At 38.0% G+C, this 27,951-nt stretch overlaps 1 protein-coding gene across 1 annotated transcript; it reads left to right on the forward strand.

Moving 5' to 3' along the window:
• TBPL2 (TATA-box binding protein like 2) lies at positions 1-27,759 on the forward strand. The gene is made up of 7 exons (XM_037835308.1): positions 1-55; positions 2,329-2,777; positions 3,443-3,530; positions 5,673-5,764; positions 9,432-9,599; positions 17,301-17,395; positions 27,388-27,759. The coding sequence occupies exons 1-7, from the start codon at positions 2-4 to the stop codon at positions 27,462-27,464; spliced, it is 1,023 nt and encodes a 340-aa protein (XP_037691236.1). The 5' UTR covers position 1; the 3' UTR covers positions 27,465-27,759.
• The last annotated feature ends 192 nt before the right edge of the window (positions 27,760-27,951 follow it).

The following is a 27,951-nucleotide window of genomic DNA, read 5'->3' on the forward strand; positions in this document are numbered from 1 at the left end:
CATGGAGGAGGAGGAGACTTACCTGGAGCTCTTTCTGGACCAGTGCACCGCCCAGGTGAGCCTGGAAGCAAGGCTTCCCTGCTCTTTTGCTGGGCGCCAAGTACCGCGCGCTAAGGGCTTTGCCTTCACTGTCTCGTTTAAACTCAGAGTAGCATTAAGAAGCGGGTTTGCGTATCCTTTTTCACACAGAGGCTTCAAGAGGTGAAATAGTTGGCCAAGGTTGCCAGCCAGCACTCGAACCCGGTCTGGTGTGAATTCAGTGAAGCGCTTAATCGCTAGATTAGACGCCCGGTCCCACTTCTAAGAAGAGGGCATGCCGAGTTGCCTGTGATTCCTCCAGCTCTGGTTCCAACAGGTCTCTGCTTTGCTGGGGCAAACGTAGACTGACTATTCTGTGGCACACTGTTGCTTTTCTTTCAAGGGATGGCTGCCTTTGATGCCAACAACAGGCCTCAAGGAATAAAGCCCCTCTGGAATAAAGCTGGTGGACTGGTGGTCCCTGGGTTTGCCACAATGAATTGGGGACGCCTGTGCCTTCTTTCAGTTAATGATTCTTAAGGTGTCACTCGTTCTCATTTTTTTTTAATTAAAAAATAAAAAACCTTTAGAGTCAAGTATAGGAGGAAAGAGAGGAAGGAGTCTTCAAAAAGAAAAGCAAGAGAGCAAGTTTTGTTTTTTTCCTTGGTGGGGGTGGGGGTGAGGGGAAGGGATTGTTTTTAAAGGGCAATGATTTGTGCTGAGGTAGAAATAGTGACTTTCCATAGCACTTAGAATATCAGGAGAGTTCACACAGGAGAGTTCTGGGAAAGGGGAGTTGATGGTTCTGCAAAAACTGTTTTAACAAAAAATTTCTTCGTGTAGGAGGCCAAAAGATACAGTGAATAGATCCCTTTTTAAATATATATTTACACCTTATAAGCACATCACCTGAGGTGTTCCTGAGGTAACTTGGAAGGAAACCAAGTTTCCTTCGCCATAAAAGTATCACCTCCAATGTCTTGTTGCTGTTGACTTCCCTGCTGATTCCCTGCTGAAGTTCCCTGCTGGGTGAGGGCTTTGTCCCTTGCTAAAATGCTGTGAAGGGAGAATGGAGGGAGACACTCATTCAGGCATTAGTGCTTTTGTGTAAGTTGGTTGATGAAATCCTTTTCACCCGTAACAGGAAATGCCAAAGATACGATCTGAGAGGTTTCAGGGCAACGTTTTCCTCACCTCAGTTTTCTTAGGGCCATTCTGTGGGAGTGGAGAGGCTAATTACATAACTCAAAATGAAGTAGAGGTCAAAAATCTTATTTCAAGAGAATAACTTCACTTTTCTAAGTGTTTTCTTTGAATAATTAGTCACCCCTGCCATCTGCTGGGCTTGTATATTAATGACAGAGCAATTCAACAGGATCTAGCCAGACATCTTTATGTTAGCTGAGGTAGCTTTGTCTCTGAGAAGAAGCAACACAAGCCATTTGTGACTGGAAAGCTATCAAAAGTAAAATCTTCTAAGGGATGAGATTTATTCTGCAAGTAGGGCTCAGAATCTAGAAGCTAAGCTTGCAACTTGGGTGAAACAAGTGGTGATATATGTACCAAAGTAATAGATTTTTTTTTTTTTACCCAATATTCAAATCTGTTTTAAACATGAGTTTTGCATTAGCTACTTCTCTTAGTTGCACACTTCATTCCCTCAGTTGATGGGTAATGGTTGTTGAGCAGCCCTCCTAGGACTGAAAATACAACGCATTGATTTAAAGTGTCCTTGTCATTTAAATTGCAATAACATTTTCCTACTGTAAATTCCTGTAACTAGAATGCTTTCTTATCTCTACTTTGGCTATAAGGAATAGTGTTTCGACTTTACTGGAGTTTGATTAGCACTCAAAACTGTATCTTAAACTTCCTTCACTTATTCTTCTCTTTAAATTATGAACTTAAAACTCTAAATGATCTTTAAGTCAATTAAAGTTTGTAATTAAGGAGCACAGTAAATTTATTCACTTCAAAGTACACACAACTTAGTGCATGTTTGCTCAATTGCCTCTATTACGAATTGGATTTAGAGCATGACAACTTGCTAGGGATCTAACTAAAGTAGGAAAAACCTGAAGATGCTTTTTCTGAGTTTTAAGGTACACTTTCCTTTTGCTATACATTGTGTTGTAATCCTGTAATATAACTATAATGGTACTTTGTGGAAACAGGCAGGGCATGAATACCTAAGATATCTTGAGCAGTTCCTCACACTGAACACGTTGATTGCCTGCCATAGTGGTGTCCCTTTGGTGTAACGTGCTGTTCTCTTTTATGTTTTCTTTGTCTGATTTGGAAAATGCCTAGGATGACCTGGCCCCACCTGGGTCTCCACTTTTCAGCCCGATTGTGCATTATGATGTGTACATGCCTCATCCATCCAAACCAGAGACGGCATGTAGCTCACATCTTGAACAAGTCAAAGAACCATCTGGTGATATCTCATCTGTGGATCTCAGCTTCCTACCAGATGAACTTACCCAGGAAAATAAAGACCAACCTGTCACTGGAAGCAAGAATGAAATCGAAGAAAACTGTAAAACTCAAAGTCATCAAAGTAGGTTGCCATTACCCAGCAAACAGGACGTTGGCCTGGACAGCTTAAATTCCCATTCACATCAGCAACCTGAAGGTACTGACTCAGTCCAGCCCTCTCCTGAGAAACCAAACTCAGACTCCATGCCTCTGGTGTCCATAACTCCCATGACACCAATGACCCCTGTTTCAGAATGTTCTGGAATTGTGCCTCAACTACAGTAAGTTGGGGAGGCGGGGAGGTGGTTGTCTTTTTTTTTTTTTTTTTTTTTTTTTTAATAATGAGTAATGCTTATGTGTATATATCTTGTGTTCCTGAATGCGAAGACAACTAATGTCAGGGCAACAGGAAGGGAAGAGAATTTCAGTTTTTGTATTCCTGGTTTTATCAGTTATTAATGTACTGTGGCTTTAAACAGTCTGTTTTTCTATACAATGGAGCACTAATTCTTGATCTCCTGAGAAGGGGTTAGGGATTAATGTACATGCTCTTGAAGTACTGTCTGTTTTTGCTACAGCACTGCAATTGCTGAAAATTGTGGTTAGGGTTGTATAAACACAAATGATATAAAGATGTAAAATTGAATTTGATTTGCAAATTGATTTGGAATTGTGCTTTCTATTTCGAGGCATAATTTTGAAAAGATTTAAAACTTAATTTTAGTCAGCTAATCATGAAACTTTAGAAAAACCTATTTTAGTACTTTACTTTTGGATTTTTACATTTTACTAGGGACCATGTTGCTATGCATTTCATATTTAGAATAATTATCCCCCTAGGAAGTCCATTAATTTAGGACCTGTGAAATGGGGAAGTTAATTCATAAGTTTTAATTTTTTACTTTTTAATATTTGTATAACTTCATAAATTGGCTCATTTCTTCAGGAATATAGTTTCCACTGTAAATCTGGCCTGTAAATTGGATCTGAAGAAAATAGCTTTGCATGCAAAAAATGCAGAATATAACCCAAAGGTAAGATTTCTCTGTATTTGTTTCAACAATTAGCTTTTCTTTAGATTTACCTTCCTTCATATGATCATGATATTAATTCATTCCTTTGTTTTTATTTTATTTTTTTTAAAGAAAACTTGTTAGTGAAAAGCTGTCGGCAATTCAAAATGAATTATTTTAAATGTCAATAATCTCATTGTGTTTTAAAGTTATAAAAAATAATTTCATTCTCTCTGAATAAAACAATTTTTGAGCAGTTCATAGAAGTTCATATCTTTCCCTTGCCATTCAAAAAGGCTTTTCAGTATGACTATTTTAAGCATGTCTTTTGGAGCCCTAACTTTCTTAAAATGCTATCACATTCCTGGAAATAATTTTTTTTTTAATGTTGTCTCACTTAGCTGACACTTGTGTAATTTTCACTTACTGATTCTCTTGAGAAAGCTAAATTTACACTTTACACTTAAAAGTTCACTCTCTCATTAATGTAAGAATGGGAGCTTTTTCTTTTTTTTAATCCTTTCAAAGCTTAGTAAAATCTATTCTTTCTTGTGTCCTGCCAAGACCAGGCATCATGTTTTCAAAGGGTTGTCTTCTTAGGGGAAGTAGATTTGTTAATTCAGTCAACATTTAGTGATTTTTCAGGCTCTGTATTTAGGAGTACAAAGATGAAAAAGACACCTGGCCCCTACTGGGGAAAAAGTTCACTGTTGTGGGTTGGTGGAGGATTTATGGAGTTAGATAAAAAGGCCACTTTAGTAAGGAATCCAGAGGCCTTGCCAGCATCAAACATTTATGGGTGTTTTTGCTGTGGTGATGGTGTTGCTGATACCTGAATTTAAATGTGACCTGAATTCTTCAAATACAACACAGCTTTTCTTTTTATATTTCATATGCAAGGCTGGGTATGATGAGAAGAGAAATGCAAGTTCCAGGTCCAGCAAGCTGAATGAAAAGTTAGGATTCTTAAGGCCAATGATTGATCACACTGTTGAGCAATCGGCATTTTAAGCATATTTTATCTTCCCCATCCTCAGCCCTCCTGTCATTTTATTTGGGTATATATCATCTGTCCAAACTTGTGCTTGACAGCCAAAGAAATTCTGGCTTGGCACTTAATCTATCTTACAAAATGAATACCAGATGAGAGCGTTACCTTTAGTAACCACCTGGAAAACATTAATAGGAGTTGATCACCTCTGTAGTGCCGACTCAAGGTTCCTTTACTATCTGTTAACACTTTAAATCTGAAATGGCCAGTCCAACCAGGAAGTGATCTATGGTCCTGTGAAGTAGCCCCAACCCATGGAATTTGTAGTCTTATGTAGTGCCCATCACAGTTCCCTTCCCAGCTTAACGGGGGAAAGCACGGCAGGGAAAGAGAGTGTCTGGACAGGACCAGAAGGAGGATCAGGTCATCTGATGACATGTCAATGTGGAAGGCCAGTGGTTCTCAGCCCTCACATGCCTCAAATCACCTGGAGGACCTGCTGATGCTGCTGGTGTGGGGTCCTACTGTGAGAACTGCTATGGCCAGCGGAAATTGAGAAATCAAGGTTTTGTCATCCATCCTTAGCATGCCTATCAGTTCATTTTGCTCTAGATTTGGGGTGCTTTTTGGTACATTCTGGACTTTTGGCACACCTGCAAAACACTTTTCACTCTTACTTTTTTCAAAGTCAGTCTGAAAGTAAAAGGAAGTATTTCAAAGTAAAAAACATGGACTGAGGTCAGTTGTGGTTTTTAAATCTAACTTTACCATTTACTTGGTAATTCTAAAAGTTAAATAACTTCTTTATGACTTGGTTTCCCCATGAAATAATAATTGGGCTTAATAATGGACTCAACTCAGTTCTGTCATGAGGATAAATGAAACAAAAGCTGAAAGTTCTTAGCATAGGGCCTGAAAAATGATGGGCACTCAAATTTTAGCTGTCATGATTATTATTATCTGTTTGTTTGTTTTTTTCCCAAGTAAATTTTAGAATTATAATTGTTTTTGTTAGGTAGTCTTCATGTGGGGAGAAGAGACTCAGACGTTATTTAGTTTTCCCACCCAATCTCAGCTTATTCCAGGCTGTTTCCACAGCCGGCCCAGCTTTCCAGCTGGTACAGTGCTAACTCCTAGCAGAGGCTAATTCTTCCTCTACCTTCTGTGCATAGAGGTTTGCGGCTGTCATCATGAGGATCCGAGAGCCCAGGACAACGGCCCTCATATTTAGCTCTGGGAAAATGGTCTGCACAGGAGCCAAAAGGTACGAGGAAGCACCCCACATTCCTGCCAAACAGTTCCATATGTATAACAAGGAAGGACAGCATTAATGTTCCAAAACCCATAGTCGGAGCCAAATACTCTTTTTTGCTGAAGAGTTAATTTCATGAAATACCAATATTTGATTGAAAAACACCCAGCCCCCTAATATTGACTTTTATACCAGACTTGCAGTGCCCCCATTAACAATAAAGCATGTTATAAGCCTGGGGAAATAGTTATTGTGGATTTTCCTCAGTTTGGGGAAATGGGCTAGAACTTGCTAAAGGAGGTAAGATAGATAATTCTTAAGCATTAGCTCAGGAGGCATCTCTTTAAAAGGCTTGTCTTTCCTAGATATCATGCAAAGGAATCCCTATACTGATTGACGTAGATCCTTTCGCCATAAAACTATAGTGGGAGAGCTGCTCTTGCCTTTAAGTATTAAAAGATGAGTCGCAAATTGTCCTCCTGAAAGTGCCAATTTCTTCTTCCTCTAGAAATGTACTGAGTGTTCATTTTCTCCTCTGAACACTGGATATTAATGTTCTTTTTTATATTTGCTACGTTATTTGACAAATTGTTTTAATCTACATTTCTTTGATTTACTAGTGAGATTAATAACTTTCCATAAGTATATAAACTGCCTACCATGTCTTGCCCAATATTCTATGGAGATATTTCTCTTAATAGCTTTTTTGCATTTAAATATTTTCACCATTTTATACTGTGAATATTTTCCCCCGGTTATTGATTATGGTATTTCATGATTTTTTTTGGACACAATTTAAAAAAATTTTTTGTTTATAGCCAGATCCAGACTTTCTTTATGGTTTTTGCATTTGATGTAATGTACAACATTATTTAAATATTGACCCCCATATTCTTGTTGGTCTTTTTCAGGCCATGCTTTGTACTGGGGAAAGGATACTTGATGATTTGATTCATCTAGAGCACTCTCTAGATGATGGAAGTGTTCTTATCTGAGTTGTCCAATGTGGTAATGCTAGCCACATGCAGCTATTGAGACTTGAAATGTAGCTAATAAAACTGAGGAACTGAATTTTTAATTTAATTTTAATTAACTTAAATTTAAATAACTACATTGGATAGTGGCTACCATATTGGGCAGAGCAGGTCTAGAATTTTACTTCAATTTAAGGTAAAGAATTTTTGTTCCAAATGGTCAGTGCCTCACTACACTTATTGAAAAATCCATTCTTACCCCATTTTTTCCCACCTGTTTTTACATATTAAGTACTTTACATATATCTGGACTTTTTTTTTTCTGTTGATTTGTGTATCGTTTGTCCCAGAAATCTCCCATTTCTAGATCACTGTACAACTGTGCACAGATGTCTGCAAGGATGTTCATTTCAATATTGTAACTGGAAAAAATTAAATATCTAACAGGGTTTTGATTAAGTCATAATAAAATCATATTTAGTCACTAAAAGACACACAAGTATATTGAGCTGGAAGGATGGTCACATGGTATTAAGTTGGGGAAGGGGAAGCAGACAACTATTGTGGATTTATTATCCAACTTCTACTTAACAATGTGCTCATAGAGCAAACACACACATTCACTCACATTCATAAGTATCTTTTCCTATCTGAATTTATTTAAGATTCCTAAAATCTGATAGTGAAAGCTTGGATAGTGAGTCCAGATAACAAGAGAGACTTGTTATCTAAATCTATCTGGCTCTTGAGTTTCTGCCGGTGAGCTGTGAGAGTTAGTAAGACATACTGGCCTTATCTCCAAAAGTTTATCCAAATCTCTTCTCTTTAATTGGAATAACAAGAATTTGGATGGTGAGGGATACTTCTGTTTGCATAGGGAAAGATCGTATTTAACAGTGGCTATCACTGGTGATGAGATTTCAAGATTCTTAAAAATTCCATTTTCTAATGTTTGTGCAATGAACACGTATGTAGATATTTATTAGTGGTTTCTATAGGGACTTCTGCATGCTATTTACAGCTAATTTTAAAAAGGAACTACAGGGCTTTGCAAACTCTTGAACTTTGAACTCCTAAACTTCAACACTATGGGAAATGTAATGAGTCGATTAGGCGAAAAGTATTTTTTAACAATGGAAACAGTTTATCTCACTGTTCACTTGGGGACATGGCCTTGCTAAGGACATTTCAGGATTTGGAAGTGGGTGAGGAGAATCAACCTTAAATGATATAAAGTATATGAAATTATTAATGCAATGGCTGACCCCTGGTAGATGTCTAATAAATGGTGTTTGGTCTGTTACACATATTAGAACCGTGTTAGAAAGGATCTAGATGGGAATAATGCATCTCACACTACCTTTGGTCCAGGCAAAACAACATAGTCAGTATGGCTTTTCTCTCAGGTGCTTCTGATTATCAACTTAAAGATGGGGACAACCCACGAGAAAGAATGGAGTGCACATGACTCACCCACAGATGATGCCCCTGTGTGGCAACTCCTGCTACTCACTTGTATGCTAAGCATTTCGTGACACTAGCCCTCATTACCTTCTTTTATCTTGGATCCTGATATCAACCGCCATGGCTGACTTTTGCCCCGTGTTCCGTGTGGTTTGGGAGCCATACCCATTTGAGAATGGTGAAATGAGTGTTGGCAATAGCAGGGATGGCCCTTCCATATTGGTCCCAGTTTCAACCTAAATCTCCCTGCTTTTAAATCATAAATTAAGAATGTTTGTTTTTTGTTGCTGTTTTTACCACTTCCCACCCTCACCAAAAATGTGGCCAAGCTCCTTTGTTTTGGCAATGAGAGCTGAAAGGTCGCTAATGAAAATGAAGCCTCAAATCTAGGACTTCATTCTTCTGACATGGGTTTAGGGTTGGAGCAGGACAGACATTTAGAAGAATAGTCACAAAGTGCAGATGCATTTCTTTATGTTGGTTATTAGTTAAATGGCAATTGTATAGGAAAACCTGAAAAAAATCGGGCAGGTTTTGAGGTATTTGTGTGTGTGTGTGTGTGTGTGTGTGTGTGTGTGTGTGTGTTTTGACAACTTGTCCCATAAGGAACCAAGTCCTGACACACTGTGCCACTTAATTGGTACATATCGTACCTCCTCTTATTGGTTTCTTTGTATGTGTGTGTCTTTATTTTGTGGTTGTTCCCGTTATTAAATAGCAAGCCCTTTTAGAACAATTTAGTGGTTCTGAAACTTCAGGGAGCATCACTCTCACCTGGAGGGCTTGTTACAACGTGGATTGCTGGGTCCACCCCCCAGAGTTTCTGCAAGTTTGAGGTGGAGCCTGAGTCTTTGCAGTTCTAATAAGTATCCAGGTGGTGATGCTGCCACTGATCTGGCGACACACCCTGTGAACCAGCTGAGTAGTTAGTTTTATTTACCAGCGGTTAAAATAAGTAAGAAAAGTATGTTGTATGTGAAAAGTGGCAAATTAAGGCAAAAATCAATTTATGGGTCAGTTCAACAACAGTATGTTGTGCCATGCCTTTTATTAGGTACTAAGAACAAGAGTATGGAAGGAAGGTCCTTGTTCTCATGAAGTCTGTAGTGTCATAGTAAACACTGAAAGGTAAACATGGAACAAATGGTAAAAATACAGTAAAAGAAGTGTGTAGATACAGCACAAGTAGTATGGAAGACCTAGTGCTTGAGGCATCTTTGTATGTATTTGCCCCTCCCCAGTGAAGAACAGTCTCGACTTGCAGCAAGAAAATATGCTCGCGTGGTGCAGAAGCTCGGGTTCCCTGCCAGATTCCTTGATTTCAAAATTCAGAACATGGTTGGAAGCTGTGATGTGAGATTTCCCATCAGGCTGGAAGGTTTAGTGTTAACCCATCAGCAGTTCAGTAGGTAAGGTTGGTATTTAGCTTCACTTTGAGTTTACCTAGATATTAAAATCATATTACAGACTGCTTGTATAATGACATTTCAGGGAAAGTGTGATTGTTAAATAATAATTTAAAAAAGATACAGTAGGTAAAAGGGTTAAGATGTTGTGCCTGAATTCTCATGGGTTCCTAAATGTCTAATCTTTTGAAATAGTGGTTCTCAAATGTAAACTAGACAGTAATCGCCTGGACAGCTTGTTAGAACACACGTTCCTGCGTGGGCTTCCTCACCAGAGATTTTGCTTGATTTGCATTTTTAACAAGCTCACTGGTGATGCTGACACTGCTGGTCAGGGGATCACACTTTGAGAACCACTGCACTATAGATTTATAAATGAGGCACACATGGGTGGGGATGAAAGCTGTGGCTTGAGCGGAGTGTGATTTGGGTTAGGCAAGTTGGGAAGGGCTGAGAGCTGGTGAGAGGAGAAAGATTTGGAGAGAAGATGAGAAAAGAATGGCCATAGTACAGTCGAAAGCAGCAGTCCTATCTAGTTTTTATCCTGTTTTGTTTGGGTGGTCTCTTTGTGTGTAGCTATAGCACCTATCACAGTTTCTTCTGTAGTGTATTCATATTCCATGGGAGTATCTCCAGCCTGTCTGACGTCTTCAAACCTAACTTCTGTATCAACAGCAAATGCTCTTTCCTCCTCCCCCAGCTGTTTTGGTGCTTCTCACAGCTAACTTGCCCCCTCAGAGAGCCATGATGGGGGTTGGCTGATTGACACCAAAATCCCTCCACCGCCTGGAATATACACCTGGGCCAGGACAGCTGAACTGATTTAGAATCACAAGGTGCTCTTAAATACTCTTGATCTAGCTTGACCTTAAGTTCCTTTACTCCAGCACTTTTCCTCTCTTTACCATTGAGCAATCATTCCGTTTAACAGAATAGATAGAGAAAACACAGCTATCTGATTCCTAACAATTGTTACCTTTCTTTCCAGACTTGATCTGAACAGAAGTTAAAAATTGATTTGTTTTCCTTAACGTTTAAACAATTTCAGTTCATTGAGATTTAACTTTTATGATATTCTTTATACATGTTTATTTTTTATTATATTTTCTTTTTCCCTTTTCATTCTTTTTAAAAAATACATATTTAATGACAACATGTTAAAGTTAGTGGATTGGGGTATCAGGGGAGAGGGGTCAGGGAATGCTGGAGTTCTGTGTACGGGGTTTGTATTGTTTTTGCAACTGTTCCTATAACTTTGAATATATTTCAAAATGAAATTAAAAAAAAGTAATGTACATGACTTCCTCTTAATTTAGAAGAACTCTTAAGAAATTTAATTTCTACAAAAGTCAATTAAAAGGAATCTGTACAAAAGGAAAGTAGAAAACATGACTTGCAATTTCTGCATTTATTCTCTTAAAGCATAAATTTCTCTACTAACTTACCAGGTGGAAAGACCAAATTAAAAGAAACCTACTCCCCATGATAATGAGAGGAGGAGGATGATAGCAACTAATATTTTTTGAGTTCTAACATCTGATTTAACATCATTAATTCCTCACATTTTAAAGAAATGAAATGATGGGTTACAGAGCTTAAGTAACTTGACTAAGGTAAGAGTTTATAGGTTGGTAGAGTCATGGTATGAACTCAGCCAGTCTGACTTCAAGCCAGTATTCAATTGGCCTTTATGCCATCTTTCTTAATATTAACTTAGGGGCTGAATTGCAAAATCCCAATGTAATCAAAATCTCATGGTGTGAGTTTAGTAAGTACTTCTTTAAACACCTTTATTCTGAAGTAAAGCAAAATCTGTAGGCTTCATCTAGTTTGTTAAATTTTCTAGTGAAGCTTCCCCATATCTGCGAATTATGGGACAATATGGGACAGTCTTATATGTGGAAACATAATTTAATGAAAATTAGTTCTGCAAGAAATATCCCTATTTATTATAAATTCTTCTGCCTTGAAATGCTACATGGTATAAAATAAAACCTAAGCTACTCACATTGAATTCATATCATACTTCCTGTTTAAATGCATGCTCTGTCTCAGTAATTTTGAAAATTCTGTGTTTTGGTTTATTTGCTGTTTTTTTTTGGGGGGGGGGATCTTTCTCTGATGTAATATTGCCTCTGTTGTTAAGGGTCACTTATGAATGCCAGGATAACTTTCCTAATTCCCTTGTTTTCCTCTGTTGTGTCACTGGTAAAATCATCTCCCTTTGCTTCTAAACCCCTTTCATAGTGCAGCTTCATGAGCTGACTTGCCTCATTAACCCACTGGTCCTCATCAGGAGCTACCAACTCCAATTAGTCCCCTCCTCTTTGGATTCTTCTCCCTGTTATGATCATGCCTTTCTGAATATTTTTATTTATTCTCTTACCACTGCCATATGATTATTTTCTTTTTCCTCTCTCCCCTCCTAAATCCTATGCATCCCTCAACATGCTCACTTCCTCAGGGAAGTCCCAATGTTCTGTCATTTTTCCCAATTTCTATAGCATTTTCATCCCAATATCAAGTTCTTTAGTGCATATTATATGATCTTTGATATTTTGTTTCTCAAATTATAAATGTATCAGGTTATATACAGAATCTTTTTCACTGTTTCGCTGTGAACTTTGGGTTAATGTGACCTTGACATGAACAAAGTTGTGGGTTAAGGAAAAGTATGTTGCTGCCACCTTCCAATGGCTTTAGAATTTGTTTGGAGTCATTTTAAACTGGTGCTTCAGAATCAACAGTCTATGATGTCATTGAAGTGACGTCTCATTTTAAGCTTATTTATGATAGCAGAAAGCTAAAATTTATTTCTTATAGACTGGAAAAGGAACAATACCTCTGTACATATTGGTATTTAAAAAGTGTTACTTTGGATTTAGGAACACATGAACTAAGAAACAACTTCCTAAGAACAACCTGTTTCTAAAGACTAAGTTATGTCCAACAAAGTGGACACCTGAAAAATAGTGCTTTGTTGCATGTTTTCCTTCATGGTTAAAGTGATTTTCTAATTTAGACTAATGTGCCATTTAAAAATAAACATTTATTTTTCCTGTAAAACTGTTTGGCTAATCTAATAGATTCAGTAGAATACTGTAGGTGTCAGATGTGGGCACATGTGCTCAATATACAGTATATATTATACTGTATAAATATAGATATATAAAATGTCTACCTCACTCTGTTTGTAGGATAGGACAGACATTTTGGGTATCACCCTCTGCCTTCTCTATTGGTTTGTTTTTCTAGTCACATTAGCCCTCCTTTTCAACAAAAGTGTGTGCTTATTGTGGATACCACCATGGATGATGCATCCCCATCAGAACATGACCTAAATCACAGCCTAGGAGACTAGGTTACAATGCAAGTTTTGTGCACCTTATATTTCCAACTTTTTGTTTTTTAAACAAAATAATCTATTGCCTGGCATCTTTCAGAGGTCAGTAGTAGTAATATTATTTGTGTTTAGCCCTTTATAAAAAAATAGGTTTGGCTGTTGTTAACAGACATTATGTAGAGAGAGAATTGAGAGCTGAAGTCCTCAGGAAACAAAGATGTCCTAGTTGTGTTGGGAACATAAAGCTGAATGAAAATAGTGTACCTCATATTCACATGGTGTTCTCCCCTTTAGTGCCTCCTTATTTCTTAGCACTCCCACATGTTCTAATATAATGGAGACATCTTCAACAGCTAAACTCCCAGACTAATAATTTCTCTAAGCCCATTATACTTCATTCATTCTTTCATCAAATAAACATGGAAATAAATGTGTAAGTTCAAAGTAAAACTATGAAAGGGGATAAAAAGATCAGGGGAATATAATTTAGATCGAGTTAAATCCCTCATACTATCCTAGGGCATTTGGTGTTATATCATTTTTCATTAATTACCTGGTATGCCAGTTTGGATGTATTATGTCCTCCACAATGCCATGTGTTTAATGCAATCTTGTGGGGGCAGAAGTATTAGTGTTGATTAGGTTGGAATCCTTTGACTGAGTGTTTCCATGGAAATGTGACTCAATCAACTGTGAGTGAAACAACATCTAATTGGATAATTTCCATGGAGGTGTGGACCTTGATTTAATTACTGGAGTCCTATAAAACAGCTCACAAACAGAAGAACCTCAGAACAGCTGCAGCTGAGAGACATATTTTGAAGATGGCTGTTGACAGCTGACGCTGATGCTCAGACATGCCTGGAGTTGCGGACCCCTGGTGTTAGCTGCAGCCAAGAGAGATTTTGAAGACAGCCATTGAAAGTTGACTTTGCTGCTCCAGAGTTTGCCTGGGAGAAACTACGAGAATACCCTCAGATGCCTAGAGAGAAATGTCCTGGCATGAAGCCATTGGGAAATGCAACCTGGGAGCAAGCACATGCCAGTCACGTGCCTTCTGAGCCGTCAGGTTTTCTGGATGCCATCTTCAGTGAAGATACCCTACTGTTAATGCCTTCATTTGGACATTTTCCTGGCCTTCAGACTGTAAACTTTGTAACCAAATAAACCCCCTTTATAAAAGCCAAAAAAAAAAATACATATTTAAGCACTTATGATATATCCCATTTTCTAAAATCTGAGCTTAATGGGAAGCTCTCTGTGCAAGCCACTTTTCCTCTTCGAGTAGCTTTTTCTTTCTTCAATCTTGGGATAATTTGCAAGTTTTCAGTAAAACCTTTACTTTTCACAGTCAGTATGTGGGTCATGTTCTTTTCTGGATGCTCAAGTCATGGGCTCCAGCCTGCCTTTCTTTGACCAACTTTTTCTGAATATATGAAAGATCTTCCTGAATTCTAAGGTACATATCTATATGAGACTTAGCATTCCTCTTTCTGGATATCTTGGGCTCTAAAATGATGTGGGTAATTCCTCCTGGTTCCCATGGCTGCTTTTTACCAACAATGTCTTCTTTTCCTATCAGATTTAAGTCTAGGGGAGGGGTGTCCCTTGTCACTACTCTACCTTCTGAAAGATAAACAGGCCAGTAGGGCAAGATGAGAATTCATCAGATGTCCTGCTTTTATCCACTCGAAGTGGGCACATCACTATTCTATCTTCCTTCTAGGCCCATTTTATAATCTCATCCATCTTTTTTTTATTTGGCCAGGAAGCTTGTCTTATATCCCCACAGCTGTTGCTTGATAGTCTCATTCTTGCTGCCTCCAAATGCTTTCCATCAGGCCTCCATCCTCAGATTATGGGCGACAACTCCAGTGTGTGTGTCCTTGACATTACGGCATTAAAACACCTCTTTCCAGCAGGTTTGTATCTTTTAAATGAGGCCACTTTTTAATTGCCAGTGGCACTGTGGGGAGCTATGGCACACATCTGTTATAATTATCAGGTCCAGTTTGCCTTATGTTAAAACCTCAAGTTCATTTAATTCCCCAAGTTCTGCAAATCTGTATATCACCATCTGGTCATGTGAGTATCTGCTTTGTTACAGGGCACCTTCTCCTTCAGTCTTTCTATACCATAATTGTTTTTACAGTGTTCCCTGGGCACTTTTCTCCATTCCCTTCAAGTTTTAATTCAAAGATATCCTGATAATAGGTACTTAAATGAATAAAGTTTAGATGGCTACTATGTAGCAGATGCTAGTGTGATAATGGCAAGTAATACAGCCACGGTCCCTTGCCCTCATGGAGCTTATTCTCTAACAGGGAAAACAGACAAGACAGTGATAATGAAATATGGTAAAATTGAAGGTAAAGGCCTATCATAATTTCCTAGGACTGCCGTAACAAAATACCACAATTTGGGTGGATTAAAACAACAGCAACATATTGTTTCACAATTTTAGGAGCTAAAGTCCAAAATCAAGGTGTTGGCAGGGCCATGCTTCCCGAAGTCTGCAGGGTTCTGGTTGCGGCACGTTGACAATCCGTGGTGCTCTTCGGTTTGCGGCATAACTCAATCTCTGCCTCTATTCACATGGCTGTGTTCTCTCCTTCTGTTTCAGTTGTCTGTCTGTCTGTCCAAATGCCCTCTCCTTATAAGGATACCAGTCATTTTGGGTTAGGACCCACCCTAATCTAGTTTGGCCTCATCTTAACTAGTAGCCTCTTCAAAGATCCTACTTACAAATAGGATTGCGGTCACAGGACTGGGGGTTAGGACTTGAAACACATCTTTTTTTGGGAGGGACAGAATTCAGTCCATAGCAAGGCTCCTGAGGGTGCTATGGGACCATAAAGCAGAGTACTTAATGTAATTGCGTGGCATAAGGTCAAGGAAGGCTTGCTGAGGGAAGTGACATTTAAGTTAAGACTTGAAGAATGAGTTACAGTTGGGTTTGCCAGGAGATCGGCAGGTATCTGATAGTTTCAGCCCTCATGAAATGTTCTTCACCCCTAACCAAAACTTCTCCTTTTTTCTGCCTTGCCCTCTTATGGAACTAGGATAAGAAAAAATAAAGTAGTAATCAAAAGCTCATCATACTGGTACCTTAAAACCATGGTTCTGAAAGTTTACTACATCTGTATGCCCAAGTCTTTTCTCTTAGAGATTCATCTAGAAGAGCAATGAAAACCTCTCTTCTGTGCCCTCAGCCTTCACTTTTCTGTCTAGGATCTTGTAGTTCCCTGAGGGGATTTCCAGGGCTCCAGTTAGCATCATTGTCTTTCCAGTATTGGGAGGTAGTTAGCAGGTCTGTGGGTGGAAGTCTTGACATGAGTCAGAGCAGTGATCTGGGAAGACAGGCCCACCTACAGGGAGCTCCACGTATTTTGGAAGGGCACCTTCATCACTGTGATGCATTTTTTTCTGGTGCCAAAAAGGGACTTCACACCTGCTACTGTTAAGGTCTTATTTGTTGCAGAATGAAATGGGAGTTTTCTGTGGATTCACCCTTTAAGGGCAAAGATTCGTGTGAATTATAGTGTTCCATTTATTAGATTTTTTTTTTTTTATATCTGTTCTCCAGTAACCACTGTTTTGAGAGTAACTTTTTTATCCGCCTCTTCCTCTGTCTCACTTCTTTTGTGTGTGTGTGTTGGGGGGGGGCTGCTCCTCAAAAGCCTTTCAGGAATATCTTCTCTTTTCTAGGCTAGAGTGTGGAGAAACAGTACTTAAACCTTTTGCTCCACTGGATAATCCTGCTTACACTTAGTAGTAAATATGAGTGAGTTACTATTTATAGGAATAAATTCTGAATTATGAAAGCTTGGGATGGTTTAGTTTTATAGCTTTCTTTATACACCACATATCCAAAGATAAATAGTAGTATGTCTGAATGAATAGTCTAGAAAAAGGAACTAAGATCTATCTGCTAAAAGTGCTTAATGATAATAATTTATAAATGCATTTAAAATGTGCTCATCATTCGGGTACTTGGAAAATTCAGAAAAAACATGTTTTGTGTATTTATTGACAGACTTTTTTGTAAAGGTGGAGAATGTGTAACCAACAACATCTTAAGACACTAAATTTTATGGCCCAAGTTACCTGAACTTCTTATATATTGATAGCTTAGGATGGCTTGCCCTTGAAAAAATATTAAGAGGAAAAATAATTTCTGTTTTTGATTGCCTTAAGAAATTACTTAGGACACTAAAGACTCTACTTTTATCAAAATGGCCAAAAGGTTTTCAGAAAGATAGCTACTTATTTACAACTGCTTTAATATACTAGGTCTTGAATGTTTTGGAAAAGTAGTTGAATAGTGCTATTTTTAACTTATTCTCTTTATATCTTAACAGTTATGAACCTGAACTATTTCCTGGCCTTATTTATAGAATGGTAAAGCCACGAATTGTGTTGCTTATCTTTGTATCTGGAAAAGTTGTATTTACAGGTAAGTTCTAACATATGCTCTGACTTTTGTATAAATTCATAGCTATGTATATGCTTTGTTTTCCCTTTTAAATAGCTTCATTCAAAACTATAAAGCTAATTTTGCTATTATAGAACACCTGGGAAAATGAAAAGTAGAAAGAAATATAAAATCACCCATAGGTCCCAATACCCAAAACAATAACTTTTTTCTTTTCTTCTTTATGTGATTTTGATATTCATTTTTACATCCTGCCTTTTTATTAACTATTATATTTAGCTTAACCCATTGTTACAGACTCTTCGAGAGGGTTTTTAATGGTCGTGTGATGTTCCAACACAGTGGTTAGCAAACCTTTTCTGTAAAGGGCCAGATATTAAATATCTGAGGTCTTGGTTGCAACTACTGAACTCTGCCTTTGTGGTGAGAAAGCAGCTATAGACATTACATAAAGGAAGGGTGTGGCTCTGTGCAGTACATCTTTATGGACACTCAAATGTGAATTTCATATAACTTTCTGGTGTCATATACTCTTCTTCTCTCCCTCCCCCCTCCTCCCCCCCCCTCCTCCTTCTCCTTTTCCCAAGGATTTAAAAATAATAAAAATCATTCTTTGCTCACAGGTCATATAAAAACAGGCCACAGTCTGGATGTGGCTGGCAGGCCTGAACTTCCTGACCCCTGTTCTAACAAGTTATTGAATCATCCTTTATTTATTCTGCCATTGTCAAGCATTTAAATGCTCTTTTGTTTGCTACTTATAAATGGAAAAACATTTGGTTTTTCATATGTGGAAAATTATTTTATTAGTGTAGACTCTCAGAAATGGAACTTTTGGTTTGATGAAATGACCTTTTTAAGGTTCTTATTGCAAACTAAGTTTTTTTTTTTTAATTAAATACAATATACTTCTCCTATATCATCCATTCCTATGGCAATGTTTCTAAGTGTCTTTTACCAAATTTTTAGCCACATTCAAAACAAAATGACACAAAATAACTTTAATTGTATGGGTGAAGGCTGTATCTCACTGCTTTAACCTCAGTGGTAATCAGAGAAATAGAGATCGATCACTTTTCAGTATATCCATTGAATAATATTTTATCTTTTGTAAATAGTGTTTTTATACCTCATTCCTTTTTTTTTTTACTTGGTTTTCAGTGATTTTTTTCTAAGGATTTATATGTGCTCACACTAATAAAGGTAATTACTCTGTTATATTTGTGACTTTTTCCTATTGACTTTTTTTTTTTTTTACAACTTTTACGTAGAGTTTTTTTTTTTTCTTTTTTCTTTTTTTTCTTTTCTTGAGGTAAAAGTTGAGACTCTTTTCCATGCCATTACACTAAAGCTTGCTATTTATTTTTGTCTGGTTTTGTCTGACTTGTTAAACATTTTACTCCTCTCTACCAAAATGAATGCCAAGTTTTTACGGCATGAGCCAAACTGATCTCCTAGCCCTACCTCCAAATAGCCAGCCAACTCAACATTACATATCTTTTCTCTCATTAATTTGTGATGAATCCTTTTGACCTTTATTCTCATATATGTGTCTCTTTCCAGGTTCTGCCTTTACTCCAGGATTACACTATTTTAATTACTGTAGCTTTAATTCTAGTGGCTTCCATATCTGATAGCACCGATTTCCCCTCATGGCTCTTTTTATGGTTCTTAGCTCATCTTGAATATTTATTCTTCCAAATAAACTCCAAAATTATAAATATTGTCCTACCCAAGAAAAAAACTGATATTTTTGCATTTCTTGAATTAAGTTGAGAAAAACTGATAAAGTTATCACTCAGCCTCTCCAATGCAGAAGCATGGAATGTCTGTTTTTAAGTCTTCTTTTATAATTCTCAGTAGAAAGTTTTCTAATTTTCTTTTCTCTAAGAAATGACTAAGGTGTCTTCAAAGCCAGGAAAATCTATTTGGAATTGAAGAAACTTTTGAATATAGCAGGGCCACAATTCCTCAGATGCCACCAGTTTAGAATAATTAAGACCCCTAGTGATTGACATAATGTTCACCTCTGTATGCCCTAAAGGAAGGAGGAAAAGCCTAACAAGTAAATTAAATAGTACGATATTGGAGACAAATATACACATGACTTAAGGGAACAAACTTTTCAAGACCTTTGGAAGGATTCTTTAATGTATGTGCTATCTGCTATGTATCATTACAAATCAGTCTTATTAAAAGTGCAGACTGCCAAGTACAGGCTAAGTTCCTATTATAAGTACATAAAAATAAGTTTCTTTAAATATCTAATTCAGATAACTTCCCATTTACCCAAAACTTTTTTAAAGAGCTCTTAACTACACATCTGCTAAAAGTTTCAAATCACAAAAGTAAAGGATTGTCATTATCATGCAATAGTGAAGACCATAACAATAAGCCTTCTTTAAAATTTAGTATGTTAAGCAAGAACAGCCAAAGTTAAATTACTTCATTCTTGCAAGATGTGGATCATTAATTTTGTGGAGAGGGGAATGAAATGTGTTAACTGAAGCCCAAATTGTTGCCTATATTATGAAGTAAAAGCTAATCCATGTCTTACTGCTGAAATTATGAATAATTATTATCTACTGCAGTTTTTACCTACTTATGCTGTTTTGTCTTAAACTACTTGACCTAGAGCGAGACAGGTTATGGGGGGTTGAATTGTGTCCCTCCAAAAAATAAATCCAAGTCCTAATCCTTGGTACCTGTGAATGGACCTTATTTGGAAAAAGGGTCTTTGAAGATATAATTAAGGTAAGAATCTTAAGTGAGATCAGCCTGGATTAAAATGGGCTCTAAATCCAATGGTGGTGTCTGTGTGAGAAAGAGAAAAGAAGACACACAAAGAGATAGAGGGGACAAGTCCAAGTGAAGACAGAGGCAGAGATGGGAGTGATGCTGCTGCAAGCCAAGGAATGCCAGAAGCCACCAGAAGCTGGAGGAGGCAAGGAAGGATTCCCTCCCCCGACCCCCTACCCCGGAGCCTTCAGAGAGAGTATGCCCCTGTGAAAACCTTGATTTGGGATTTCTGGCCTCTAGAACTTTGAGTTGATAAATTTCTATTGTTTTAAGCCACCAAGTTTGTTGTAGTTTGTTACAGTAGCCCTAGGAAATTAATACAGATTTCGGTACTGTGAAATAGGGTGCTGCTGTAACATACCTACAAAAGTGGAAATGGCTTTGGAATTTGGTAATTGGTAAAGCTGGAAGAATTTTGAGGTACATGATAGAAAAAGGCTAGATTGCCTTGAGAAGGTGGTTGGTAGAAATATGGATGTTAAAGGTGATCTGGCAAGGATTCAGAAGGAAATGAGGACTATATTGTTGGAAACTGGAAGAGAAGTGATCCTTGTTATAAAGGGGCAGAACACTTGGCTGAACTATGTTCCACTGTTGGGAAGACAGCAGAACTTGTGAGCGATGAACTTGGATATTTAGCTTAGGAGATTTCCAAGCACAGTGTGAAGGTACAGCCTGGTTTCTCTATGTTATTTATAATAAAATGCAAGAGGAAAGAAATTGAGGGAAGAACTGTTAAGCAAAAAGGAACCAGCACTTGATGATTTGGAAGCTTCCTAGCCTATCCAGATTGCAAACGATGCTAAAATTAGGAAATTTGTTGTTGAGAATTTATGCTCTGGGGAGAGGACCAGTGGTGTGGCTGAACAACCTTTTGCTGAAGAGATTAGGTATGTGACTTATGGATCCCACCAACCATCTCAGAAGAAGCCAGGAGTAGAGCTGGGTTTATCCAGGAAGGAAGGATTTGTTGAGAACCCTCTTTCATGGATCCTCCTTGACAGATGTAGGATGCCCAAGAGGTTTTTGAGAATATGATACTAGCAGAAACACTGCTGGCTTGGACTGAGAGGGACAGAGACTAGATGAAATGAAGGAAGGTTATTGGACTTCCAATGTTCTACAGGCAGGAAATGGGATTATAGAGTTACTTGACTGCAAATGTCTGAAAGAAAAAGGAAGAATGACTCCGAGGGCAGGAGTCAGAGGCCTGGAGGGCAAGACCTCTATGGGTCGAGAGGGTGGAGGAATGAGCCACAGAAGATTATTCTCAGGCCTTGATACCAAAAGGAATTGGCCCTGCAGGTTTCAAACTTGCTTGGGACTGGTGACCCCTTTATGATTTCCAGTTTCTCCTTTTGGAAGGGGAATATCTGCCCTATGTCTGTCTTTGTTATCTTGGAAGCAGAGAACTTTCTTTCTAGTTTCATAGGTCCACAAGGAGAAGAATTTCACCCCAGGAGGGGACATACCTAGAGTCTCACCCATACCTGATAATTTAGACTTTTGAGATTTGGTACTTTTGAGCTGGTATTTAGATGAGATTTTGGGCTTAGAATTGATATTGTAATGGGTTGAGGCTTTTGGAGATGTTGGGATGGGTGAATGTATTTTGTAAGTGGGATGAACATGAATTTTGGGGGGCCAGAGGGAAGACTGTCCAAATACTAACAGCTGGTACTTGTGAATGGGATCTTATTTAGAAAAGAGGTCTTTGAGACATAATTAACTTAAAGATCTTAAGATGAGATCATCCTGGGTTGGGGTGAGCCAGAAATCCTATAAAGGGTATCTTTATAAAAAGGAGAAAAGGAGAAGACACACAGAAAGGTACAGGGGAGAAGGCCATGTGAAGACAGATAGTAAGTGGGAGTTAAGTTGCCACAAGTCAGGGGATGCCAGGAGCCATCATAAGCTAGAAGAGGAAAGGAAGGATTCTCTCCTAGAGCCTTTGGAAGGAGTATGTCCCTTGCAACACCTTGATTTGGGACTTCCGGCATCCGGAACTGTAAGAGGATAAATTTCTGTTTAAGCCACCAAGTTTGTTGTAACTTGTTACAGTGGCTCTAGGAAATGAATACAATGGTGTAGGTTACTTCTGCTCCAAACTTGGAGTCAAATTTCACTATTTCCTAACTTTAGGAATCTAGGCTCTTTTAACCTGAATTAAAAACTCGCGGTCAGAATTTGGTGTGTAAACCTGGAAAAGGGACTGAGATCTCCTTTTAGCCTTAAGCTGGGGATGGTTGTGGAAAGTCAAGTGGTATCCTAGAGTCTTACATGCATTCTAGTCCAATGATACAAGGCCAGACATTCTACAGAGATGTTTTGGAGGCAAGGTCCCAACTAGGGTAAATAACTTTTGCCTAGAAAATGTAAGAGTATTGAAATTAGAAACATACTTTGAATTTGACTTTAGAAAAGAATGGATCCCAGCTCTTCCTTCCTAGGTGGGAACTGTAGACCATCCATGCACATAACACAAACATGTGGTAACATGAAACTTTGTATGCAATTGCAGCCTTTGGAAAAAAAAAAATCTATGTAAAATGGTCTTATTCCCTTTAATTTCCAAAGCGACAGTCACCATGTCCAAGGCTACTTCTGAGCATTCTAATTATAGTTGCACTGAGGACAGAAAGGTACAGCTGTCCTACTTTGTCATGGTCCCTGACAGCAGAAGCAGTGGAAACCAGACCAAGCTTAACACTATTTTCCCCAGGTTGGTGCTGCCCTTCTGTAGTTGGCATGACATTTAGGACCCATGTTTTTTCCCCAAACCACAGTACAATTAATAGCATTGCAGGGTTCTGCTGGATTAATATACAGTGTACAGCAAATACGACAACTTAGGATCAGGGTAGTAATAAGAGTAAACAGTGTTGGGCACTCATGTGCCAGGCATTGTGCTAAGGGCTTTTATAGGGGTTCTAATTAACTGTATGAGTTTGTACCTTGTACTTCAGTTTCCTCACCTGCAAAATGGGTATAATGAAGAGGTCAAATAAACTTAGCAATGTCAAACAGCTATACATGTCTCAGTAAGAGTGGAAGCTTAATCTGGCTTCAAAGCCCACCATTTTTACCATATTTACCCTGTCCCCAGCTCTTTAAGTGTCTATGACAGCTTCCTGTCTAGTCTCCCGTGCACTGCCGCCTTAATCCTCCTTGTCAGCTGGAGGAATGATAAATTCTCTCTTAGTGGTGAGAGGGGCATGGTGTGGTGGCTAAGAGGGATAGATTCTGGGGACCGAGTGTCCAGTTTGAATCCAGGCTTTCCCACTTATTAGCTGTATGACCTTGGGTGACCTATTTAAATTCTCCACCTTGGTTTCCTCATATGTAAAATGGAGATGCAAATAGAAACTACTTCCGAAGTGTGGTGAGGAAGCAGAAAACAGTGCCTTGCCCATGGTAAGCATGATATAAGTATTAGCTATTATCTCAGTGAAAACCCACTTTCCTGTTTTTTTTCCTGATCATTGAAAAAGACTGAAAATTTTCTATGTTGTCTTACTGTGATGTTAGGAATATTAAATCTAAAGAGGTTTCTGTAAATGCTTCACATTTACTTATTTCCTTCCAGCATAAAGGTCTAAGAAGATGGGTCATTGTTAATGAAGGTTACTCTCAATACTCTCTGTGCATCACTGTTCCTGGGAAATGAGTAGGTCAGAGGGCATGTTCTTGTGGACAGCTGTGCTGGACAGCAGAAAAATGGCAAGACTGATTAGTGAGTGGGCTGGAGAGATGACAGAATATTCCTGTCAATCTTTACCAGTAATCATTCTCTAATAGCAAGTTAGTATATACTGTAAAATACATAAATTGAGGGTTTATTGCTTTTTTCAGTGTGTAAGATTTGACTTATATGCAGACAACTGTAGCTTCACTTGGGAAAATAAGATGTGTAATATGACACGGCATAAGAATAAAACCGGAAAATCCAAGTAGTATTCAAAATTGATATTTGGAATGGCAGAGGCATAGGAGTAAGCTTACAAATCTTTATCAACAGATGAGAGTTAATAAGTTTGGGGTTACTACCAGGTACACATACTGTGTTAGGTGCTGAGGATACAAAGGCACATTTAATACACTCCCTATCTAATAGGAATCCAGCCTGGAGAGGAGCCTGACATGAACAAATTACATGGTACTGGCTATTACAGAAACCAAATAAGCCATCACAACATCCCTAATTCTGAAGTGCATTCTTCTTGGATAATAAAAACAGCTTAGATTTGGTAAAATGTCGTAGTTTACAAAGGACTTCTTATAAACATGAGCTCACAACCCTTACAGCAACTCGATGAGAAGGTTATTTTCCTTATTTAAACATAAGGAAACTGAAACTCGGAGAGTTTATACAATCTGCCTGATCCCAAAGCTCGTTAGTGGTGAGCTGGCATTGAAGCCCATAGGCTGTGATCTCAAAGCTGGCGCTTTCTCCAGTGTACCAGGACACAAAATTTTTCACCTCAATCACCGAGGGTAGGAATGACTTCTATCCCCCAAAACAGTCGTTACAGTCTTAGGAAATGAATGGTAACTTTTGTTTAAAAGTCAAGGGTCACCTAATCAGAGTCTGGAGCTACGAATTAGAGTTTTTGATTATTGGTTGACCAACTTATGTTCCCTTGAAGTTTAGATGTAAGTAATTTGGTTAGGAAATATCTGACTAAATTGACCAAAGCCAGTCATTTTAACACCTGGTTACAGATTCTGATGACTTTTGGTATAAAGGAAGGAATACGGACACAAAAGCTCTTCCCCCAGAGAGGCTACTTTGTCATTCGGGGTAACTTCAACTTCTTGGGCCTCAGTTTCCCCACCTATGCAAAGAGGAAATTGTTCTAGATAATCTCCCTAGGGTCCTTTTGTGTCTATAGTTTTTCTATTATATAAAATAATGATCCTCCTCAATGTCTGTTCCCTCTTGAGTGATGGGTATTTTCTACTCCCTATGGAGGATGCCAGAATACTATACTTTCTTTGCACTTGAATGGAATGCTCTTAGGTACGATTTAAATATATAAAGGTGTTATGTAACAAGTGAAGTATACAGTTACCCAATATACTGGACCAGGATACTCTGTTCCTCAATGTGATAGATAAAGAGCGAATTTCAGTTTTTGCTTTCTGTGAAGGGTGGGGGTGAGGGGGTGTTTGCCATATCAATTATGCTTCAAACAGACAAGAAGTCTGTTTGATATAAACATACCCAAAAACCAAAAGTCCATAAAATCAAAGGTAAGGAGTTTTTTGCTATGTGTGCATGTGTGTGTGTTGACAATTGTGCTTTATTTACTGCTTCTCCAGCTCATTCTTTGGTTTCTACAAAACTATACTCTTTACAAACTAAAATTTCAGTGCTGTAACTAAAATCTGCTGAGATTTAAGGGTTTTTTCCCCTGCCCCAAAGGTACAGAGTTTCTCTTTCTACATCAGGGACTCACTCTCTTCTTTCCCCCACATCTTTGAGAGTAGAGACCCACAGAGAGTAAACTCCTTGGCAATGAATAAATAACTTTTTGTCATTACCTCTCAAAAAAATTAAGTTTATAAGGACTTCACACTTGACTCTGAATCCTGACATCTACCTGCTTCTCAAATCTGTTGATTTATTCTTTAGGTAATTTCCTCTCATTAGTCCTGTGATTAACCCAGATAACCACTTCTCAGAGGTCATTTTTGCTCTATAACTTATGGAAGACTTTCTCCTCTCCAGCTTTCTAGATCTCAAGGAAGTCCTTATCAACTTAAGCTATTTTCCATTTCTCTTTATGCTAACAGTTTTTACATCCTTTTCATTAATTTCCTTTCTAAATTTTTAAACCATCCTCTTTGCCTCCTGCCAACAATAATTATTAGTTTTCCTTATTAGCTGATAGCTCCATATAAACATAAGCAACTCTAGCAATCCTTAATCATTAGCACAATGTGGCTGCACAATTTCAAAGGTGAAGGTAATGGTGGTTGGTGGTGGCAAGAGAGGAGTAGGAACTGACAGATAACATTTCTCAAGGGTGGGGACTGTGTTTAATTCATGTTTGTATCCCTTTAGCAACTATGTTATAGTTATGTTATAGAGACACTTAAATTACCAAAGATGAGAGTGGTACAATTTTTCCCTCTAATAATCCCTTCCCATACACTGAAATTTAAAACTCCATAATAGCTCTAATTTATCTCAGCCTGTTAGTTAATATTAGGGAATCAAGATGTGAATTATAGATTCGTGGATTAAGGGAAGTCTCCTTTGCTGGTAGTTAAGTAACCTGAGGCACTGATGAAGTTACTCTTGGGTCAGGTTCATAAGCACATTTAGAGATAACATTCTATATTTCTTACTGAGCAGTGTGTGGCTATAAACTAACTGATATTCCCATGTAGAAGAAGTATTGGAAAACTCTGTTCTAGGGTGTGTGTTGTGCTGGTTTGTATATATTATGTCCCTCAGAAAAAGCCATATTCTTTAATGCAATCTGTGGGGGCAAATGTATTAGTGTTGATTAGGTCGGGACCTTCTGATTGAGTGTTTCTATGGAGACGTGACTCAATCAACTCTGAGTGAAACATTTGATTGGATAATTTCTGTGGATGTGTTACCCCACCCATTCAGTGTGGGTGTTAATTGGATCACTGGGGTTGTATAAAGGAGTTCACAGAAGAAGGACCTCAGAGCAGCTGTGAGTGACATTTTGAAGAGAAACTGAGTGATATTTTGAAGAGGAGCTGCAGCTAAGAGAGGACAAAACTCCCCAAGAGCAACATTTTGAAGAATGCCACTTTGAAACACCACCTGGGAGGAAGCGGACGCCAGCCACGTGCCTTCCAAGCTAACAGGTTTTCTGGACGCCAATGGCCATCCTTCAGTGAAGGTACCCTATTGTTGCTGCTTACCTTGGAAACTTTATGACCTTAAGACTGTAACTTTGTAACCAAATAAACCCCCTTTTATAAAAGCCAATCCACTTCTCGTATTTTGCATAACAGCAGCATGAGCAAACCAGAATGGTGTTTTGTGGGAATGTTGCTGTAGTCAGCAATTCTGTTTTTACCTAGAATAAATGCCACTGTGACTTCTCAGGAATGACTAAAGAGATGTCATTATATTAAGTATTGGAGATGATACAATGAAATTTCAGTGTGAAATCTTTTTTGGTATTGTTTTTATATTAAAGATTATATAAACTTGGATTCTTTTATAGGTGCCAAAGAACGTTCTGAGATCTATGAAGCATTTGAAAACATCTATCCTATATTAAAGGGTTTTAAAAAAGCCTGAATATATTCTTCAACATCAAACAGTGTACCAGTTTGAATATGTACCTAAGCCCAGCACAGGAACTGCTGGATTTTTCTAACTTTCATTTTGGATATTCCATGTACCCTATGACTTTACTTATTAAAGGATGATTCTATGTGAACAACCATGTCTAAGAAATGAAGAAAAAGTTCTTATTCAAAATGACCCCTGTATGTTATTTTTAAAACTGAATAACTAAATTTATTTCAGAATTGGAGAGATTAAGGCCTTGCCAGAATGATATTGTAGCATCATTAAAATTCAATGCTGTGAATCAGACTAAAAGGTAAACGATGATATTGATGGTGTTTTACAACTTCAAATTCTGTATGAGACCAAGGGAAGAGATGTTTATTTGGTGTAAAATCTATATTTTCTGTAGTACACTATATAATTTAACTTGTATGATCAGTTTATTCAAAGACCATAACTACATGGAACTTTGAACAGGGAATGAGATCTGGTT

This window comes from Choloepus didactylus, chromosome 4 (genome assembly GCF_015220235.1).
Source record: "Choloepus didactylus isolate mChoDid1 chromosome 4, mChoDid1.pri, whole genome shotgun sequence".
NCBI classification, from domain to species: Eukaryota; Metazoa; Chordata; class Mammalia; order Pilosa; family Megalonychidae; genus Choloepus; species Choloepus didactylus.

What these genes read in the sequence shown, in the direction of transcription:
- TBPL2 (XM_037835308.1), top strand. Translation starts at nt 2, where the DNA reads ATGGAGGAGGAGGAGACTTACCTGGAGCTCTTTCTGGACCAGTGCACC. An exon ending in TGGACCAGTGCACCGCCCAG is followed by an intron (nt 56 to 2,328) that starts GTGAGCCTGGAA and finishes GAAAATGCCTAG; the next exon opens with GATGACCTGGCCCCACCTGG. An exon ending in TGGAAAAGTTGTATTTACAG is followed by an intron (nt 17,396 to 27,387) that starts GTAAGTTCTAAC and finishes ATTCTTTTATAG; the next exon opens with GTGCCAAAGAACGTTCTGAG.